This window comes from Rhododendron vialii, chromosome 12a, assembly GCF_030253575.1.
Source record: "Rhododendron vialii isolate Sample 1 chromosome 12a, ASM3025357v1".
Taxonomy (NCBI): domain Eukaryota; kingdom Viridiplantae; phylum Streptophyta; class Magnoliopsida; order Ericales; family Ericaceae; genus Rhododendron; species Rhododendron vialii.
The window spans coordinates 32,643,745-32,665,166 of record NC_080568.1 but is presented as its reverse complement, the minus strand read 5'-3'; the positions used below and the strand labels follow the sequence as shown (position 1 = coordinate 32,665,166).

Genomic DNA, 21,422 nt, shown 5'->3' with positions numbered 1-21,422 from the left:
TCTTAACGACGCGGCTCTTATTCCGCAACCAGTTTCAAGATTCTTCCAAAGAGAATAGAGAGAGATCATCGAGACTTCAGCGTTCAGATATCCAAGGAGAGAGAGAGAGAGAGAGAGAGAGAGAGAGAGATGTATCCAAGCTTGGGAAAGTCATGACGTCTACGACACCATGCTCTCAGAATGGCACGAAAGGAGCCGTTAAAAAGAAAAAAGAAAAAAGAGCTGTTGAAATATTGGAAAAAAAATGGTAAGAGACTTGGGTTGTCTCAAATTTGAGAAAAAAAATGGATAAAACTCAATATGAAAAAAAATTTGAGTCAAAGATTGGAGAAGATTTTCTTATATATTTTCTTAAAATAGATCAAGGTCGTAAATGCTCAAAAAAAAAAACCCTAAGAAATAGTGCACACATCACTTTTCCGTAAAACACTGCACAAATGACAAAACTATTACTAGTATGACTTTGAAAGTGAAACTAGCATGATTGCACTTGGAAGTCGGAAGTCCTCCACTCCTCTCCCTACTTTTCATGTTCCCTTGAAAATACGATTCCGGAGGGAGAAGGTGAGAGGTCTTATGATAGCGTATTCCTCGGATATTCCCTGTACGAGTTCATATACAATTCACTGGCGCATTTCTCGTTGATTCTCTTTAGAAATTCGAAGTAGTAAAATAGTATGATTTACAGCTCTGTGTATTTCTTGCACTAGACTGTTGGATGAAGAGAGAGATTTGGGTTTGAGTTTCCACGTTCTTAGGTAGAGAGAGAGAGAGAGAGAGAGAGAGAGAGCTAAACAATAGCCAATTTCTTATCATTCTTTTAGTCAATATCTATAAAGTAAACAAAACGCACAGAAAGAAACAAAACAATCTCGTCAGTATAGACATACAAAAGTGTTCACGTCTTTTTGGCTTCATGCTTATCGCTGGTTCAGTCATCTCCTGCCAAAAAGTTGCAATCGTAGGTTGGAAAAAGAAGATCCCTACCTCCCTTATCTGCTCCAGTAAAAGATTGATCCCTCCTTATCTGGGTAGGTGACGAAAACCCCTTTTGAGCATTTTTTTTTTCTTTCAAGTTTTAATCTTGAGTAAAGAGGTGAAGAGGAGGATCAGAAGAGGAAGAGAGAGATGGGTTCGCCTGGGATGCTAGCGAGGAGGGCTTTATTGACTGATACACCGGTGATGGTTCAGGTAAATTGGGTTTCATTACGAACCCTAAAAATTGGGTTCTGGTTTGTTTTTTATGTATTGTTTTTCTTAGGTTTTTAGCTCTCTGTGTATATACTTTTTTTTTTCCACATATAAACACCACGTGGTTGCTCTTCGTGATGCGTTTGTTTTCGTGTAAAATGTTCCGAGTATTTCGGTGATCCAGGTAAATTGGGTTATCATGAATTATAAAAAAAAAAAAGAAGGCAAATTGGGTTATGGTAGGTCGTATATTTGCTCTTCGTTTGATGTGTTTGTTTCCCCAAAAAAGTGTGCAAGTGTTTTGATGGTCCAAGTAAATTGGGTTGATCAAAGACCCTAAATTCGGTTATAGTAGTTCATCATATATTTTTCGGCATGAATACCAAGCGGGTGCTCTTCGTTTGATGTGTTAGTTTTTCACGTATAGTGTGTGAGTGTTTTGATGGTCCAGGTAAATTGAGTTTTTCAAAATCCCTAAAATGGTTTGAGTAGTTCATACTGTAGTATATTTCTTCGGTACGGATACCATGTGGGTGCTCCTCGTTTGATATGTTTGTTTCCCAAGTAAACTGTGTGAGTGTTTTGATGGTCTAGGTAAATTGGGTCTAATCACAAAACCCTAAATTGGGTTTTAGTAGTTCATACTAGTATATTTTTCCGGTATAAATACCATGTGGGTGCTCTTCGTTTGATGTGTTTGTTTCCGAAGTAAAGTGTTTTAATGGTCCTGGTAAATTGGGTCCTTCAAAATCCCTAAACTGGGTTTTAGTAGTTCATGTATTTTTTTTGGTACAAATACTGTGTGGGCTCTCTTGGTTTGATGTTTTTGTTTGCCATGTAAAATGTGTGAGTGTTTTGATGGTTCTGGCAAATTGGGTTCCTCAAAAACCCTAAATTGGCTTTTAGTAGTTCATATGTTTTCTTGGTATGGATACCATGTGGAAATTCTTCGCTTTTTTTTTTTGATCTTGCGGGAATTCTTCGTTTGATGTGCCATTTCTCTGCTGAAACGTGTGTGACTCTGTATTTGATGGTAAGTGGGTATTGTGTTTGCAGATTCAGGAATTGTTCCGAGGTTCCAACGATCTACTTTCTCTAGCTCAGGTTGGTTTACCCTTACCATTTTTTTTGTCAAACCAGGTTAATTTAGATTATGTAGGTTGTCATTTTAAGGCTATGGAATTTGAGAAACCGAGATTTGTGGAACAGTTCTCTTTAGTCTCTCAAATCACAATCCACAGTACACGAACTCTTTGCCAGCTCAACTTTCTCGAGGAAATGTCTGGACTGCTGAAATCATGATGGTATTGGACGCCTTCAACGTTCAATTTGATATGGTGATAGTGAACAGGAATGATCAACAGTAGACAGTAGTAGATGCCACAGATTATTGCTCATATCCAGAGTCAACTTTTAAGTACTTAGCCTTCTTTGTTTATGGTCTTCTCCCTTCCACCCGAAGTGCATTACTGGGAAATTAATGGGAAGCACAAAGACCATGTTAATATGAGTCCATGATTGAACTGAGAACCAGGGTCAATGTTCTAATGAGGTACTCTTGCTCTGCATAATGTCTGACTAATTTTCCTATCTTCTTCCAACCTCTTTCTTGATCCCAGATATCCAAAGGATCTTGATTGCACCTGGGTAGTCAACTTCTTGATTATTAAGCCCTTAGAAAAGTACGTAAAAACCGACTGATTGTGTTTTTGATAGGTCGTTCATACGTAAGCTAGTTTTGCATATTGGTGTTACGAGGTTTTGTGCATAACAGTTTGGAATTTCATTGTATTCTTATTTCTAAATTGGGATTTCCTGTCAGCTCTCTCAGTCTACTTCTTCCACCATATTCTAGCTGAAGTAACGCTGTTTATCTACTGTTTTGGACCATTGGATCATTCTTGCCAATTTCACACTATATGATAATTGCTAGTTTTTCCATCACACCTGTTGCATGATATTTGTAGCATTTGGTGTTATGGGAGCTGAGTAGTTGCTGGGGTTTTTTTCTTTTTTTCTTTTTTTCTGCGAAACAAGCATTTTATAAGACCTAGGAAGTGGGGATTCTGTTAGTGTTATTCTTTCAGCATGTCACATCCCTACCTGTTCAGGATTCTGAGTGATTCGGATGATTTGAAATTTCTTAACTTGGCATGTGAATTGAGAGTAAAGTAGCCATATGAGATTCATGTGGTGACAAATTACAATTAAGGCCACAAGTGTTCCATCTGACTTGAATTTTCTAGTGTTCACTTTTCATTATGACATTTTCTGGGAAACATTCTAGTAAATTGCAAATTGTTGTTGAGTGGGAAATTTGAGATCTAGCAATCCTTGAAAAACTCCTAAGCTCTGTTGATGGTAACAGAGCTTAGGAGTCAATCACTATCCACCACAATGGCTCATCAATCACTATCTTGTATTCGGGAACTTCTTTGAACGGTATAAATTATAATGGTTGTCAGTTACTAGTATTTACCAATGGAAACCATAACCTATAGTTTCTTCTCTCCTTTATTGCTTTTGGTCTGTGGCACTGTCTTAGCAGTACCTTATTCTTTGACCGTATTCTCATGTAGGGAGTAGTGTATTGGCAACCACCAAAGAGAGCTTTGGATACGGCAAAAGAACTTGTGTGGGATCCTTCAGTTAGTCGTTATGGTGCTGATGAAGGTCTTCCCGAGCTTAAGGAGGCATTGATTAAAAAGGTATAGCTATTGATTCCACAACAAAACAGGTAAAGGGAGGCCACTGTTTCAGTGGTATCCTGAGAGCAGCCACTTTGTGCATATTGCCAAAGGTTAGGTCTGTCTTCAATCCTCCCCCGCCCATACCCCCAATGATTGGAGACTACATGGGTTCTGTTGTTGTTGTATTGATTCCAATGTTTCCAGTTGAGGATTTCTAGTAGGCTAAAACACTGCCAGGTTGTGTTTCCCCCACTTCCTTTGATTATTGGTGCAGTTTTTGTTCAAGTGTCCAAAATAGTTTCATAAATGGTTCTCTGTTTGTTGTGAAATTATTCTTGGGGATTATATGCATCCGATTTTGTTCATGTCTCTGTGTCCGTGACTGTTGAGGCCTGTAACATGATCGGCTATCAGATACAAACCGAGCAACTTGTATTTTTCTCCTTCCATACTGACTCTATTATGATCTCATTACTTTTCCTTTGTTTTGCAGCTGCGAGTAGAGAACAACTTACACAAATCTTCCGTGATGGTTACGGCAGGCGCAAATCAGGTGACTATGCCTGCTCGCTATAGTTCTTTTTTCTTTGGGGTTGGACTTGTAAAGGATGAGTATAAATCTCATAACTTTTTCCATAGTATAAAAACAAAGTACCTTTCTGTATGTAATCTGTATGTACTTGTGCAAAATTTCTCTACATCCTTGACAAATCTAACACAAGTCCCTTTCTGGTTGCAGGCATTTGTGAATTTAGTTCTGACATTGTGTGATGCTGGGGATTCTGTAGTTATGTTTGCACCATACTACTTCAATGCGTACATGTCATTCCAGATGACAGGTGTAACTAACATTCTGGTGGGTCCTGGTAATCCAAAGACACTTCATCCTGATGCAGGTTAGAAGCTTCATAAGTTTTCATTGTGTAAGAGGAATTGCCATCCTGTCTCGTATTCTTAATCAAACACCTGATAAGCAATACTATCTCTAGATGTTTGAAGCAAATTATTTTATTTGGCGGGACAGCTTTTGCAACAACAAACATTATGGATCCACCTTAGATTGCATTTGTACATGGAGAGTTGTAGATTTCAAAAAAAAAAAAAAAAAAGATTTCAGGAAAACCCTGAGGCTGCAGTTGAACCGGTGTAGATCATGATGGGGACTTTTAAAATGTTTATTGAATCACATTTTAGTTAGTACAGCTTTAAAAGCTTCAGACAAAGTCGTAGTAAGTCTGGGTTAGTGATATTCCATTTATTAAAGTTTTACATTTCATTTTCTGCTTGATTTAACTTCTCCTTTGACAATTGTTTTCCTTTTCATCTTTTAAATAGGTTCGTTTTCAAATTTTTCTTGGCTTCTGGCTTGTTCATCCTATGAAACGTCTTCATTGTTACAATAGAAAACCGTCCTTATACTTGTGTATATAAGATAAACCCCTTATTGTTCTGTTGTAAGAGAGAATTGGAGAATTAATTTCGTTTGGTTTCATTAATGCAGGAAGACCAATCTAATACTTCAGTGAATTGTTATTTATCTGCATATCTGTATATTTCTGTTGTTCATGATCAGAATTCTGCTTTTCAGAGTGGCTAGAAAAAACTTTACAGGAAACTAAACCAACCCCGAAGCTTGTTACTGTCGTTAATCCTGGCAACCCCTCTGGAACCTACATTCCAGACCCTCTTCTCAAGGTCTCTCTCTCTCTCTCTCTCTCTCTCTCTCTCTCTCTCTCTCTCTGTAGTCAGAATCCTCTTAACTTTTTTGTTTCGCTTTGTTTTGTTTTGTGTAGAGGATTTCAGATCTCTGCAGGGATGCTGGATGTTGGCTTGTTGTAGATAATACATACGAGTGAGTGAATTCTTTCCCAGTCTTACGTGCTTGATATTCAACTGCTTTCTCATGTAAATTTTTGTATCTGGTTTGACAGGATTGATAGTGTTGTTTGTAACAAAAAATGTGCTGAAATCTTACCTTAAATATGAAGGGATTACAAGCATATATTGATTCTGTGATTAATCCAGAATCAGTGCATAATAGAGCTAGTTGCCAATCCATGTTTGAGATACACGAGCATCACTTGTTCGGTTATTCGTCGTCTCTGTTATAGCTAATGTTAGAGTAGTTGTCCCACATTGCTTGGGTATGGAATGAGAGATTACTTAATAACATTTTGGACTTCTCCCCTCAATGTCAATTGGTTTTGAGTTGGATATAAAGTTTCCACATGGTATCAGAGCAATCGCATGCCATTCCTAATTTTATAACAAAAATTATATCAAGCCCAGACCCCACGATCCAAGATGACATCCAAAAAAGGCTACACAATGATAGGACCCAAAAAAGTGGCCACATGTGACCGACCTAAATGGGGCTGCACCACACGTGAGGGGAGGTATTTGAGTAGTTGTCCCACATTGCTTGGGTATGGAATGAGAGATCACTTAGTAATATTTGGGACTTCTACACTCATTGTCAATTGGTTTTGAGTTGGATATAAAGTTTCCATTGGTTTTTTTTTTTGATAAGTAAATATTAATATTAAAGAAGGCATTAAGGGAATGCCACCCGAATACAAAAAAAGGCCATCAAGACAAAAAGGCCCTATACACCACCGGTCGAAAAAAACAACTCAAACCACTCTGGAAAATGATCAAGGGAGGGATTACAATCTCCCTTGTCCCAACTATACAAACTACTAACCACAAAACTTTTAATTTTAAATAAAGGCTTCTCGACCCCTTCGAAACATCTCGAATTCCTCTCATGCCAAATAGTCCACATCAAACAAAGAGGGATCATAGCCCATACGCGCTTTCTCTGCTTGCCCACTCTAGCACCCCTCCAAGCTATTAAAAGCTCCAAAACATTTCTCAACATAACCCATTGTAACCCAAACCAAGATAACACCATGGACCAAAGTTCCCATGCCACCGAACAATGGATGAGGAGGTGATTCACCGATTCTGCATCCCTTTTACACATACAGCACCAGTTAATAATTATTCTCCGTCTACGAATTAGATTATCGATTGTAAGAATTTTGCCTTGAGCCGCGCACCAAACAAAAAAAGCCACTTTCAACGGCGCTTTTGATTTCCAAATCGCTTGCCACGGATGGGTTGAGTTACCACTCCCCCGTAATGCATGATAATACGATTTCACCTCAAAAAGACCCGATTTGGTTAGTTTCCAACGCATCTCATCCTCTCCTTCTCCTATGCCTTGCAAACCGTACAATCTAGAAAATAATGCCATCAAGGCTTCCTCCTCCCCTTCTTTAACATTTCTATGCAAACGGATATCCCAAACTGTAGCCCCATCGTTGTGGAGAAGATAATCTGAGACGGTTGCATCCCTTTTGCAAGCCAAGCGATAAATACACGGAAAGGCCACCTGCAAGCTCACTTCCCCACACCACACATGGTCCCAAAATTTCACCCTCCTTCCTTCGCCAACTGCCAAATGAGTATAGATTACAAAGGCTTCCCAACCTTTCATGATACCCCTCCACAATTCCATTGTTACAATCGTGCAGGCTTTTGTTTATTTCCTGTAAGCTTCACCAAAGTCTTCGACTTCCAATGTGACGTCAGCCATCACATGTTAGGCTTTCAGAGTTATGATTTTGCTTTTGCAACTGGATATCAAAATCCAGGAACTTAAATTTGTTTGTTACTTAAGAAACAGGAAAATAGAAAAGAGATTGGATTGTTGTCTGGGTACTTGCTCTCATTTTGTTGCACTTCTGAAGTTACTAGCCATTAGTTTCTCTGTGTTCGCTGATTTTCAAGAATATGATATACCTATGTTTTCATGACTTCAGTGGTACGTTGGAGTCTTAATAATTTTACGTGCAGGTACTTCATGTACGATGGCCGCAAACACACCTGTGTGGAGGGTAATCACATAGTCAACGTTTTTTCTTTTTCTAAAGCTTATGGGATGATGGGATGGCGTGTCGGATATGTGAGTAGTGCTTACTACTTCTTACGTCATGACGATCAAGAAGAAATCAAAGTGTTTTCATTAGAAGCAAAATTAATTTTGCTCCTGAAACTTGAGCTTGCTCTTTTTAAATAGCATGATTACCCGTTACATAACTGTACTTGCATGTGATTTTTCATATCATCTGTAGTTAATGACGCTGATCATCTTATTACAAAACCAATGTCTATACTGTGGAAGTCACTAACTTCTTGTAGATGATGCACTGTAACGCCTCTACTCTCCTTTTTTTGTCTGCTACACCAGCAATATCTGTTTCATAGCTTCTGCTTTACTTAGTGAGGTGATAAACAAATGTGCTTTTCAAAATATTGGTTTTTAATTGCTTCTAAATCTCTTCCTCTAATAAAATAAATAAACTGAAAGCGGAAAAGGGGTTGTTTTACTGCTCAAAATATCGAAATCCTTGCAAGCATCTCAAAAATTTCCTACTCTTGAGTAACGCTTCCATTATTTTCTCTAGCTTTAAACAGGAAACGTTTGCTCTCCAATATAACTTTTAGTTTCATTTTGCAATAGGTAATCCAAGATTAAGTGCTCCTAATATGAGCTTTTATGTTCATGCATGCAGATAGCATACCCTTCAGAAGTAGAGGGCTTGGCAGCCCAACTCCTCAAAATCCAAGACAACATCCCAATCTGTGCGGCTGTTATTTCTCAACGCCTCGCCCTTTGCGCCTTAGAAGTGGGTCCCGAGTGGGTCACTGAGCAAGTGAAAGATCTCGTCAAGAACAGGGAAATAGTTCTAGAAGCGTTATCCCCTTTGGGAAAAGATGCCGTGAGAGGAGGAGAAGGTGCAATTTATCTATGGGCAAAGCTCCCGGACAAATATATCGATGATTTTGAAGTTGTTCGTTGGCTTGCTAAGAAGCATGGGGTGGTTATTATCCCGGGCAGTTCCTCTGGCTGCCCTGGGCACGTTAGGGTCTCGTTTGGAGGATTGGTAGAGCACGATTGTCAAGTTGCTGCTGGGAGGCTGAGAAAGGGATTAGAAGAACTGGTGAGTGATGGGATGGTATAGTAACTCTTCTGCAACGATTGATTCATTTTGAACACATTGTTGTATTCTGTTACCCATTGATCTTTAGAGCCCCCTATTTCTTAAAAAAGAAGAGGAGCGAAGCATCTGGAATACCGGAGTGAACGACAAGAAATGCGCTTGGAAATAGTTTCAAATGAATTCTAATTTGACTGCTTCTGAAATTGCCCATCGAAAGTGGGAAATGAGATGCGATTGATACATTTGATAGTAATATTCATTCTGGTTCTTTGCATCCAGAATTTTTATAAATTTGGGAAATTGTGATTTCTTATGGAAATTGGGCCTCCTTTTTGAGTTTCTCTGCCATTGGATGTTTGAAAGTAAGGAATGTTAATGATTATAAGCCAATTCAAATGGCATGCTTTCAAACCTTTGTAGGCTGGTTGGTATTTACTTTGCAAAAGTGTTTTCTTTTTGCTTTTGTAGAAGCACTCTCATTAATTGTACTTCTCCATCTTATTGATGTCATCAACACGAGCTAACAATTCTGAACTCTCACGTACTTTATGCAAATTGTAGTTATTGTAGTTCTCATGGTATACACAGATTATCTCCTACCGATAAGGGGGAAAAAATTTGACTTTATCTGTCTTTGAGAAATTTGCCGATTGACACGTACCCGTTACATTTCGGGTTTTCCAAAGGAAGAGTTACTATTTTGCAATATAGGGAGAAAATTGTAACTTGAATGTAAAAGCGGGGTAGAATAAGTACTGATTACGTTTTACGGGGGAAAAAATTCAACTTCAACAGGACTATGGGGGGTAAAGTGCCATTAGTCCCATTCTATAGTTGTAATAGTACCAGATACTCCCCAAGGACATTCTAGTAACACCGCACTCTTCCCCGTCCCGTCTCCCGTCTCCCGGCCGTTACGTCGCCGTCATCTTCACTGATCGAAGCAGTAGACTACAGAGAGAGAGAGAGAGAGAGAGAGAGAGAGAGAGAGAGAGAGATGACTGTGTGAGCTCTGAGGAGTACTTCTTCTTCTTCGGAACTCTCATTCGAAATCCCTAGTTTTTGTTTCAACACTTCAAAAGAGCTGGAGAATTTAACTTGCAATGGTCGGCACGTCGGAATTGCAAGATCACGTCAAATTGGCTAGAGACTACGCCCTTGAAGGCCTCTACGATTCTTCCATTATCTTCTTCGACGGTGCCATTGCTCAGATCAACAAGTACTCTCTCTCTCTCTCTCTCTCTCTCTCTCTCTCTCACACACACACACACACACATACATTTTTAGATACATTTCCATATCCTTCGTATTCGAGTGTTTGAATAGGCATTGCCTGATAAAGTGTTGACCGGGCCAACTTACGTGCACTAATCACCTCCCTGGTCTGGTCAAAGGGAGGCCAGACTAGGGAACTCGAAAGAGATTTCTCTCTTGTGGCCTGGCCCTGAGAGATTCATGTACTTATTTGATGCAAATGAAATTAGCACTGCCAGTTGATTTTGTAGTCTTGCAGAAACAAAGGAAAGGAAAGTAGAAGGAAAATATTTCCTTGTTCGGTTTGAAAGATAAAAAGGAAAGAAAATAGTGATCAAACTTAACAAATAAAATGAGAAAAGAAAAGAGGAAAGAGAGAGAGAGGAGCTTAAATCTGTGGATCTGTTTGGTTGCTAAAACAGATGTATTTTTCCGATTTTGCAATTTTTTATTTTTTATTTTGGATAGCACAGTAAAGGGCTGAAGGTTAAGAAGCCCTTTTCTGGTGGGTATACCTTTTCCCGCTCATCCACTTCAAGTCCATGCTAGGGGACCCTCAGGCCTCAACAAGTGGTTCCAAGCTTCTTCATCCCACTGTTTGCTTTCATAATTTGGTTCCCAAATCGAACTTTTTTGAGATGGCATTCTCTTTTAGTCCCTTAGCAATAGAAAAAGAAGACATACAATTTCTTCCGTGATGGTGAGGCTATATTGCATGTCTGAAAGTAGTCTGGGTCCATATGGTTTTTTTATACAATGTGTTCTATTGTCTTTCAGTCTATGCTAAGTTCACTGGGTGAAGTTCTGTTTTCGTTTTCCTTGTTCGGTTGTTCTTCAGGCTTTTAAGCACACTTGATGACCCTTTAGATCGTGCAAAATGGATGAATGTGAAGAAAGCTCTGACGGAGGAAACAGAGGTTGTCAAGCAATTGGATTCAGAGAGAAGGGCTTTCAAGGATATTCCTCTGGGTAGACGCCCCCCTTCACCACCAATTTCTACCAAATCTTCCTTTGTTTTTCAACCCTTGGACGAGTACCCTGCTTCATCCGGTGCTCCGATGGATGATCCTGATGTATGGAGGCCGCCTACTAGAGACAATGCAAATAGAAGAACCGCAAGAGGAGGTCAAGTGGGTATGAGGAAGTCACCTCAAGATGGAGCTTGGGCTCGTGGTGCCACAAGAGGTGGAGCAAGCGGTCGTGGAGCAAAGGCTGCTGGTTCTAGTAAGTCGAACACAGGAGTCAGAGCTTCAACTGCTGGGAAGAAGGGCCCTGGCTCGGGCAAATCTGGCAAGGCAGATTCAGTGGTAATGTCAAACCTAAGCAATGCAATTTCTGGAACTGTCCCTTCGTGTTTGGTGTATTGCATTCATTTTTGAGAACTTGTGTTGTTTATCTTTTGTTGTTGTTATCAGATCTCTGAGATTGGCGTCTCTCTAAAATTTCATCATTTACTGTTATTTTTGAATTTTGTTTGTATACATTAGTTGCTCTTTCCGGGGATTAAATGCCTGAGGGGACAGTTTGATTGACAAAATTACACTTGGGATTGCATTAGAAATCCCATGCGAGGTTAGCATGGATAGAAATTTAGATTGCATATCCGTTAGACAATCTATCCCCTCAAAATAAGTCCTTTGCGATTACTTTTCCTATGAGATTATGTATCCTTCACTATTTGTTTGTTCAAGCAAACATGGTCAAAATAGTGTAAATTTTTTTGGGGTACCCTTCCATTGGTCTTAATAGATTCTAGTTGCTATTAATAAGGAGTCAGGCATGCGGCTTTCCTAGATTCACGTTTACTCCCTCCTCTGTTTACTTCTGCCTGCAGAATGGTGATGCCGAAGATGGGAAATCTAGACGTGGACAGTATGAGGGTCCTGATTCTGACTTGGCTGCAATGCTTGAAAGGGATGTCTTGGATTCCACCCCTGGAGTGACCTGGGATGATGTAGCAGGGTTAACTGAAGCAAAAAGACTCCTAGAGGAAGCTGTTGTTCTTCCTTTATGGATGCCTGAATATTTCCAGGTATTCCAGATTGCTTTGAAGCTGCAATGTGATTGTTGTTTCACAAATCTGACACACAACTACTATTATATCAGTTCAGACTTCTGCTTAATTTTGGGTGTGGAGATGAGGATACCTCCAGATATTTTTCCATTTTCTTCTCCCTACTTAAAATTTCTTGATTTCATTAGTTTCTCTCCTATACCTGCCAACTATAGGATGTCAAAGCTACTATATGCATTTAAATTCCACAGAGATTTGGACTATTATGGATCAGTTGGAGGGGTATGCTCTTGAATTGTGCTTTCTGAAGAAACTCTGTTGCAGTGGAAGGGATTGTGGAAACTTCAAGCCTCTAGGTGTCTTTTCAAAGATATTGGGGATGTTCTTGTCCTTTGGACTAAACATGTCGGGTTCGTCTCAGAAACCTGATACAGTTGATTTTAAATCCAAAAAAAAAAAACCCAAGCCTCGTTCTTCAGATGGGATTTTGGGCCGCAAATTAAAATTCCTTGGAGTTTCCAAATTTGTTTTATCCGTTGTCAGATTACTTAGGAATTTCAGTTTTCGTTGGCCGTCCAATCTCAATGGCCAATAATTGCCAACTTCCGTCAATCATCATCCATCACTGAGCAAGAATTGTTACGTTTAAGTTCCAACATCAGTTATTGGCTCACTCTTAACGATTATATAGATGGATTTTTCAACCTTAGAATTTATAATCTTGCCAAATGTTATTGTTATTGAGGAATTTGAGACTCTGAATGATTAGTATTCTTTATAAATAACTGGTCCCAGGCTCCAACTACACCACTCTTTTTGTTTTTGTTTTTGTTTTTTAATCCTTTATCCTTTATCATGGTTGTCTATGCACTTCTAATGAATTCAAAATTGCTTCAGATGCTTCATTTTGGCATATCCTTGGCTATGGTTGTTTTCTTGCTGCATGTGCAGGTCATCTGCATGTTGTATATGTGCATGCAATTGGTCCAGTTAAATGATTTTTTTGTCGGGATGTCTAGGGAATTAGGAGACCATGGAAGGGTATTCTCATGTTTGGCCCTCCTGGTACCGGAAAGACACTTCTAGCTAAAGCTGTTGCTACTGAATGTGGTACGACATTCTTCAATGTTTCCTCTGCAACTTTGGCTTCAAAATGGCGTGGAGAGAGTGAGCGTATGGTGCGGTGCTTGTTTGATCTTGCAAGAGCTTATGCTCCAAGTACAATATTCATTGATGAGATTGATTCCCTCTGCAATGCCCGTGGGTAAGTCTGTACAATACTCGGTTATCAATTTTGTGGTAGTCCGACCTTGTCATGAGCATGTGCTTTGTATGAATTTGTCGGGCATATGTTCTTAGATGTGGCTGTATAGAGTACACAAATTCAAAATCTCTCTCTGTGCCCCTGTGGGCTTTTGCGTATTCATTAGCAAATTGAAAAATAGAAAAATACCATCACTCAAGTATTTTGAATTCATTCTCTCATGCTTTTGATTAGTGGCTTTTATTATGTTCATGTTGAGCTCTGGCCTTATATGAATGAACTTGCATTTCAGGGCTTCAGGAGAGCATGAATCATCTAGAAGGGTGAAATCTGAACTTCTAGTTCAAGTAGACGGTGTAAGCAATACTTCCACCAATGAAGATGGCAGTCGCAAAATCGTGATGGTTTTGGCTGCTACTAATTTTCCATGGGATATAGATGAGGCACTGAGGTTGGATCTTTTTGTTTATTTACTGTACTTTCTTACTTATACCTATACTTCTACTCATACTTTCAGTGTGTAATGTAATGACGTTATTGTTAAGTTATTTACTCATGCTGCTTGATCTACTTGTATGTTGACATCATGCAGGAGGCGACTGGAAAAGCGAATATACATACCGCTCCCAAATTCTGAGAGTCGCAAGGAACTCATACGGATCAATTTGAGAACTGTTGAGGTAATGTGGTTTTGCTGTCAGGTTACACTAACCCATAGGACCTATTAGGAAGCTTGAATCCTAATTGTTATCAGTTGGGAGAATGGAGTCAAAAATAGAGTGGGGGGGGGGGGGGGGGGTGGGTGGTGGGGGTTTGGGGTGTTGGTGGGTTGGAGGGAATGCCTCTTGTGTTGGAGACCCCAACTTCGAATTGCTATCGAAGGGTAATATTTCCCTTTATACCTTGTATAAGTGTATAATCCATGAATGGTAGAATGTGAGTGCAGAAATTCAATTACCATGCCTCCACCTCATTTTATCCATTTGTGTTTTACAGATCTTCAATCCCACCAATTTACAGTGTCATAATGAAGTCATGTAAAGGCGCTCTCGTACCATCTGAGACCCTGAGATTCTGAGATAATCTGCCGCATATATTTAATAGGCATTGAATATGCTTGATAGAGCGACATGTCTGCACCAAATTTCAAGCCAAAACTGAATCATTTGTCTATCTCCTCACTTAAACTCTCGGGAGCGATCATTCCCTCCTGATTGCTTTCGATATGCCACCCTCCTCTATATTCCATTCACTCAAAACTTGCATCAACATCCTTCTCCAGCGCATCTCCATAGCCATTTCTCCATCAATTCTTGATTGAACTGAAAGTGATGCAAGTACCTAACCACCATCCTCAATAAGGCATACTGTGCACACACCTTTACACCTATGACATGGACTTTGAACTCCTCTCTCATCAGCAGAGAATAGTTACATTGCTTATTTAGTTTAGCGAACTCTCAACATCCCTATTCCTTGTTTCCTGCAACTAAGAGGGAAAGTGGAAGAAAAATGAGTTTCCGATCTGCTTTTTTTGTAGCTTCATTCAGATTTGGCAACAAACTGTGCCTTAGAGATTGCCATGTAAAGCTAGCTCTGAATAACGTTTAAATCCTTATTTATTATGTCAAGTTGGCCTTCTTTTGCTCTCACTCTATGTTTCTACTTGTATTTTCTCGAGAAAGTACTCTCCACCTTTTATTATTTCCTTACTAATTTCAACATTTCCAAGAAACTTATGCTTTATAGAATTGAATGCAAAGCATAAGATCATCTACATGTGCTTATTTACCTGCCCAAGGCTTGATGGTTCTATTTTTGCCTTTTTATGTGTCACCTATATCAGGTGTCTTCCGACGTAGATATGGACGAAATAGCTCGTCGAACAGAGGGATACAGTGGAGATGATCTCACGAATGTCTGCCGGGATGCCTCGTTAAATGGCATGAGGCGTAAAATAGCAGGGAAGACTCGCGATGAAATTAAGAGCATGTCTAAGGATGACATATCCAAGGACCCTGTTGCCATGTGCGACTTTGAAGAGGCCATAAGCAAGGTTCAACCTAGTGTTTCGGCAGCAGATATTGAACGACATGAGAAGTGGTTTTCAGAGTTTGGTTCCGCGTAATAGCATTCTCAATTGACGCCGGAACTCATCAATCTTTTGTTTCTCATAAACTTCCCATTTGGCTCTGTGATTATTTGTCTCGGTCAATTCCCTGTTGCAGTTCTTTTTTCTGTTTCAGTGTGTCGATTGCTGTCGGAACTGATCTAAGGTCTCATATGATTGGTGTATTCTTTTGTATGTCTAACCACTAATGTATCACGTTTGTCAGAACTCTCTTTTTACTGAGTCTAATAGTCGGTTCAAAATTCCCGTAAGAAACGAAACCACTGCAGCAGCAGCTCTAGCAGTAGTCACATCTGAGCAATACATGTATGTATCAAAGTTGTACGGACCGCACCAACCGGTATGGCCAGGTATGTACCAGTTTGGAGAAAAAACTGTACCCAAACGTTTGAATTTCGATAAGTTATTCGACAATTTTTTGTTGCACGGCAAATTACGGCCATTTCTCCCATAATTGGTGCTACATTCAGGACCTTGATATGCGTACTTGGGCCATGTTTGTCGGAAGAAAAGTTTTGCACTATTTTGGTGGATTGGACTGGACCATCTACGCCTTCCTTGTTGTCATGGGACAGGGAGTGGAAGGACAAAATGGTCTTTTATTACGTGTTTGATAGCAGAATAAGAGGAGGTGGGGGAACATAGGGTTTCCTGTCTTCCCAGTGTTTATAGTCTGGTGTTTGTTGCCCCAAATTAAGGGCCGGCCGAGAACATAGAAAAATATGAATTTGTATCGAAGTAGTAGCTGGGATTATGGATTTGTATCAATGAGAAAAATTTAAAACGCGTAAAAATATGGATCGAGATTGAAAAAGTTATGACAACACAAAAAATATAAGACTAAAAGCTGTAGTTATTATTATTTTTGTTTTGAGTGTTTTTTTTAAAAACTTTTGGTATTATGTTTTTTTTAAACTTTCTTATATTTTGGAAGGAGAACGGTATAGTGGGAGGACGGATGGAGAACGGTGTGTTGGGGGCCACAACGCCCCCAAACTGTAGTACTCATATTTCAGTATTTACGAAATAATATAGCATTTTCAGCCTTTCAAACTCTCGATAATTTCAGTTTAGTTCCATCAAAATTGAAATTTTACACCATATAATAATCCCTCAAAATAGTATTCATTTAGCCTCCATTTCAGGAAAAAATTTCGACTGTCATTGGCCGCAAGTTCAGACCGCACCGGTCCACGTGTGAAGCAGAGAGAATCCAAGTCCTTTGAATGAATTCAAGAGACAAGGTGTCAATGGGAATGAGCCAAAAAAAGAAAAGAAAAGAAAAGAAAAAAGAAGCTCAAATGAACAGTGAGGAAAAGGTTGAACTGGGAAAGAGATGTACACAAACCCAAATGTAGAGACAAATAAGGAAAGTTTCAAATAGTTGGGAGGTAGGGGGGAAAGTACTGACCATTTTCCCTACCCTGTTTATTTCCAATCATCTGTTCCATTTCCCTAACCCTAGCTACTTGAGAATTAAGTACAATGAATGTGCTCAAAGCCTCAAAGTAGGTATCCTTCTTCATCAATGTATTTTTACCTCTTTACTTGTAATTGGGTGTTGGGTAATTCCCGTTTTACCCGCTATTGTTATGAATATAGGTTTAGTAATTTTTAAATATTCCCAATTGGATATAGATATGGATATGGATATAGAGGTGAGTATGGAATGTGGGGATCGGTTATGAAAGTAGCACTTTCGATTCAAACCCGACGTGCAGCTTGATGTTCCATTTCCCTACTTGAGACTTGAGTACCATGCATGAATGTGCTCAAAGTAGGTATCCTTTTTTTCTTCAAAGCGTCTTTTTTGTTCTTTCTGGTGTCCCTTTTTATGTCTCACTTTTTAGTTTTTTGGCCCTATTTGTTATATAGGAGTAGTATATATTTTTTGTGGTTCACTATCTCGTTTAATGGATTGATTAGCCTTTGAAAATCAATATTTCTACCCTCTATTAGTTAGGAGTCCAATTAAAGTCAAAATAGAGTCTCTAATAGTATGTAGTGGAAGTACTTGAAATCCAAACCAAAAGCTTTCTGAATCCCTCAATTGTCAGGTGACTATCACTGTGCTAACTCTTGAGGTGTCTATCCCTTAATTGAGGGAACGGATATATATATTTTTTTTTGGGTGGTCGTTTTTCTCCCCTAAACACTTTTTCCATGGCTCCGGGGTAACGATTTAGTGACTTAATTTTAATTTCCTAAAAAAATTAATTGTAAACTAAAAGAATGCCTACTTGTTTGTTAATTAAGAGAAAATCTTTGATTGTGCACAAATACAAGCTATATATTGTAGTTTATGAAGGTGGATTCACCTTTTTTCTAAGAGGTTTGTTTTAGAATCTGTGTTTAGTGTCAATCCACGTCCTCTCTCACTCTCTTGGAAGTGAAATTTGGAAGCATTTGATCTTTTCCACCATCTCTGCATAGCACAATGTGGACAGTGGAGCTGATCTAAATAGTATATTTACTGCACTTTATGTCTCCACCCATCATATAAGACAATAAACCTTGTATATATTTTCATAGGAAATTCTTGTTCCTTAGAAGATAAACAAAAGTATACGGAAAAAACCCGGTATTATATCACGTGTTAATAATGTCAAAACTGTTTTTGTTAATGACAAAATTTGTATTGCATGAAAGACTTATACGATGTGCAGGGTATAAGTCGACTCAAAATGGCGACACGAAAAATAGTTCCATCACGTGCTAGGTACTACCGATGAAACGATATTGTACTAACAACTGTTGTTAAAAACGATGTTATTGCCATTTATATTAATTGCCGTGATAAACAGCTTCTTGATTATCATACTCCGTAATATATATGATGTCCAATTATTGATATTGCAGAAACATAAAAAATATAAAAAAAAAATCCAAAGAACGCTTTCAAATTGTGAATTGTCACATTTGGTATCATCTAGAATATTCACACACTTCAATGATTAGTGTTCTGCCCTCAAACAATTAAAGAAGCACAACCCTACAAAAATAAGGGTACTATTTTATTGTATGCGTTATAAGAATAATGGCAGCCCAACTGAGCAGCCTTCGGCCTTTGTCTGGATCTTCCTAAATCCTAATACAGTAACTCTCTCTCTCTCTCTCTCTCTCTCTCTCTCTCTCTCTCTCTCTAGGGTACACCATTGGTTAGCCTTGATGAGAGGCATTTTTTCTTCTGGGAGTGTACATTTTGGAAGAACCCAAATTTTTTTTTATTTCTAATTTTCTAATAATAATAATACATTGGACCATTGGAAGGTTTATCCGATCGTTAATTTCAGGACCCAAGAATTAGTGGCGACTCCAGGAATATATGTAAATAGGGTCATTCAATAACCTAGTTACGCACGCAGCGTCAGAAAAAAAGTTTTTTTTCCTTTCCATGGGTCCGGTGACCCCAGTGTTACGCATGCAGCGTCGCCTCTGTCCAGAATTAATTGAGGTGCTTGTAAATTGGTCCAGATATCTGGTAATAGAAAAATAATACTCCCTCCGTCTCAATTTGTTTGTTTCCTTTTTGACTTTTACATGTCTTAAATTGACTGTTCAATTTCACAATCAATAGATCAAATTATTTAAATTTCCAAGTCAATGGAGCAGATTTGATTTCTTTAATAAGTTAGAAACTCGAGATTGGACAAACAAATCGAGACGGCAGGAGTAGTACTAATAATACATTGATGGATCGAATAAGAAAAGGTTGGGTTTGGATCGATTTCCAATTCTTTCAACCAGTTTGTAATTGAACGGCTTGGTTCGGCTATACAGCTGACGCTTGGATTCTTGATCTTTTGTCCTTTTCAGCCGACGTACAAAAACCAGGCGGCCAGGTGACCCTGCCAGATCTAATGGACTGTTACTAGTTTACGGGTACCATTAGACGGTGCGATCTCCTCTGTTCCGAAGATTTTTTGTGCTTCTGTGCTAAGAAATTTTTTGAGCTTTGAATTGTGTGATTTTTTTTTATTTTTAAATTTAACATTTGAAAAATTTCTCGGCACAGAAGCATAGGAATTTTTTGGCATAAAGAATCCTGTCTCACCATTCGATCGCCACCACATTATTCAGACAATTATTCAACACTTCCAGAGAATCATATGTGACGTAGTCTAGGTACGTGGCACTCTCAACAAATCGAAAGGCGTAAATTTCAAGAGTCACATGTAACGACACATTTTTATTTTGTGAGTGGGAAACACGAGTTTCCGACATTGCATGTATCATTTTCATTTTCCGAAAGCACTACGTGACAATGCGACATTACACCACGAAAAATACCTAATAATTTTTCACATCATACTCGGTTTTCGGCTATACAGCTAACGCTTGGACTCTTGATCTTTGTCCTTTTCAGCCGACTTAGGCCAGGCGACCCTTCCAGATCTAATGGACTGTTACTAGTTTATGGGTACTGTTACCAAAATTCTTGTTTTCTTTCCAATCGACGGAGAATCGACAGAAAATCGTATCGTAAGCTTGCTGGAATGTGGGTGTGAAAAGTGAAGTTTGGTTTCTTGCCGTATTTCAGGACTTCTTTGGAAACAAACAAAGAAGTGGATGAAGTATGGAAGAAGATTAATAAAATGGACTTTATTAACCCTCAAAGTAGAAGAACAATCAATCGAGATGATTGAGTGAGCAATTACAAGTTAACTCTACTCCTAGAAAAGAAAAGATAAAGGTCTGATTAGCGTTGTTTTGTGTGTGTTTACAATGAGGCCTAAAAATGCTATTTATAGGAAAACAAATATGCGCAAGAAATAACTTCTCAACTTCTTCAATACTCCTCATTCTCCTTTGCTTTCACTTGTCCAAATAACTTCCCACTAACATCAAAGTGTGTAGGAGTATGCCAAGTGTTTTTTTCAACAGCCAAGTGTATAAGACAATGCCATGTGTCCTTTCAACTTCCAAGTAAATAGAGATACGCCAAGTGTCCTGCACATGTTATTAAAATACAAATACCAAAAATAATAATAAAATAGGTTGCATTTCTATAATCGTCACCTTTCGGTCGATTATCAACGGGCAGTGAATATATGGTCCAAACAGGTACCATACTACCATTAGATGAAGACACGATCCCTTGCGCCGAAAATTTATGTGTCTCTATGCTGATGGATTTTTCTGTTGTTAGATTTAAAATAAAAAAAAATCACAATTGAATGGCCGAAAACCTCAACGAAGAGGCACATGGGTATGGATTCTTGGGACAGAGAAGATTGGACCCATTAGACCGCCACCACATTATTCATGCAATTATTCTAACACTTTCAGGGACTCATATGTGACGTAGTCTAGGTATGTGGTACTCTCGACAAAATCAAATGGATAAATTTAAAGAGTCACGTGTAATGACACACTTCTATTTTGTGAGTGGGAGACACGAATGTCCTACAATATTGCATGTTTCATTTTCATTTTTTGAAAGTATTACATGACAATGCGACATTACACTCCGGAAACACCTAATAATTTTTCACATTGTACTCGGTTTTTTCCACTCGTATCTGCTACGTAAAATAGAAAATGAGAATCCAAATTTTACGATCGGGCGGCTTTCACTTTCTGAATAGTAGTATATTAATTTTTCAATCGATGGATATATATATATATATATATATATATATATATATATATATATATATATATATATATATTTTGGGGGGGGGGGGGGGGGGGGGGGGGGGGGGGTGGGGGGGGGTAAGTAAATCAATCGATGGATCTTGCATTATTAATTTTTCAATCGGTGGAATTATTATTTTTTTTTGGGGGTAAGTAAATCAATCGATGGATCTTGCATTCAAGCTTCCTATAAATGGCCTGTAGTGTATTTCATTTTTATTCACTTGATTTG

The 21,422-nt window shown here is 38.7% G+C and overlaps 2 protein-coding genes across 5 annotated transcripts; both read left to right on the top strand.

Moving 5' to 3' along the window:
- Positions 1-507: 507 nt before the first annotated feature.
- Positions 508-9,209, top strand: LOC131309799 (aromatic aminotransferase ISS1). 3 transcript variants are annotated; one of them, XM_058336415.1, is made up of 11 exons: positions 508-564; positions 966-1,031; positions 1,097-1,191; positions 2,248-2,295; positions 3,771-3,899; positions 4,375-4,434; positions 4,621-4,777; positions 5,470-5,576; positions 5,675-5,733; positions 7,743-7,851; positions 8,462-9,209. In XM_058336415.1, the coding sequence occupies exons 3-11, from the start codon at positions 1,129-1,131 to the stop codon at positions 8,909-8,911; spliced, it is 1,182 nt and encodes a 393-aa protein (XP_058192398.1). In that variant the 5' UTR covers positions 508-564; positions 966-1,031; positions 1,097-1,128; the 3' UTR covers positions 8,912-9,209. The 3 variants fall into 3 exon arrangements, with proteins under 3 accessions (XP_058192398.1, XP_058192399.1, XP_058192397.1); XM_058336416.1 differs by lacking the exon at positions 966-1,031 and having other exon boundaries at positions 545-564; XM_058336414.1 differs by lacking the exon at positions 508-564 and having other exon boundaries at positions 570-1,031.
- Positions 9,210-9,758: 549 nt separating this feature from the next.
- LOC131309798 (katanin p60 ATPase-containing subunit A1-like) lies at positions 9,759-15,808 on the top strand. Of its 2 annotated transcripts, none has more exons than XM_058336412.1 (7): positions 9,759-10,109; positions 10,983-11,451; positions 11,979-12,176; positions 13,178-13,422; positions 13,715-13,873; positions 14,015-14,102; positions 15,269-15,808. In XM_058336412.1, exons 1-7 carry the CDS (start codon positions 9,994-9,996, stop codon positions 15,548-15,550), a joined length of 1,557 nt encoding a protein of 518 aa, XP_058192395.1. In that variant the 5' UTR covers positions 9,759-9,993; the 3' UTR covers positions 15,551-15,808. The 2 variants fall into 2 exon arrangements, with proteins under 2 accessions (XP_058192395.1, XP_058192396.1); XM_058336413.1 differs by lacking the exon at positions 9,759-10,109 and adding an exon at positions 10,652-10,844.
- Positions 15,809-21,422: the final 5,614 nt, after the last annotated feature.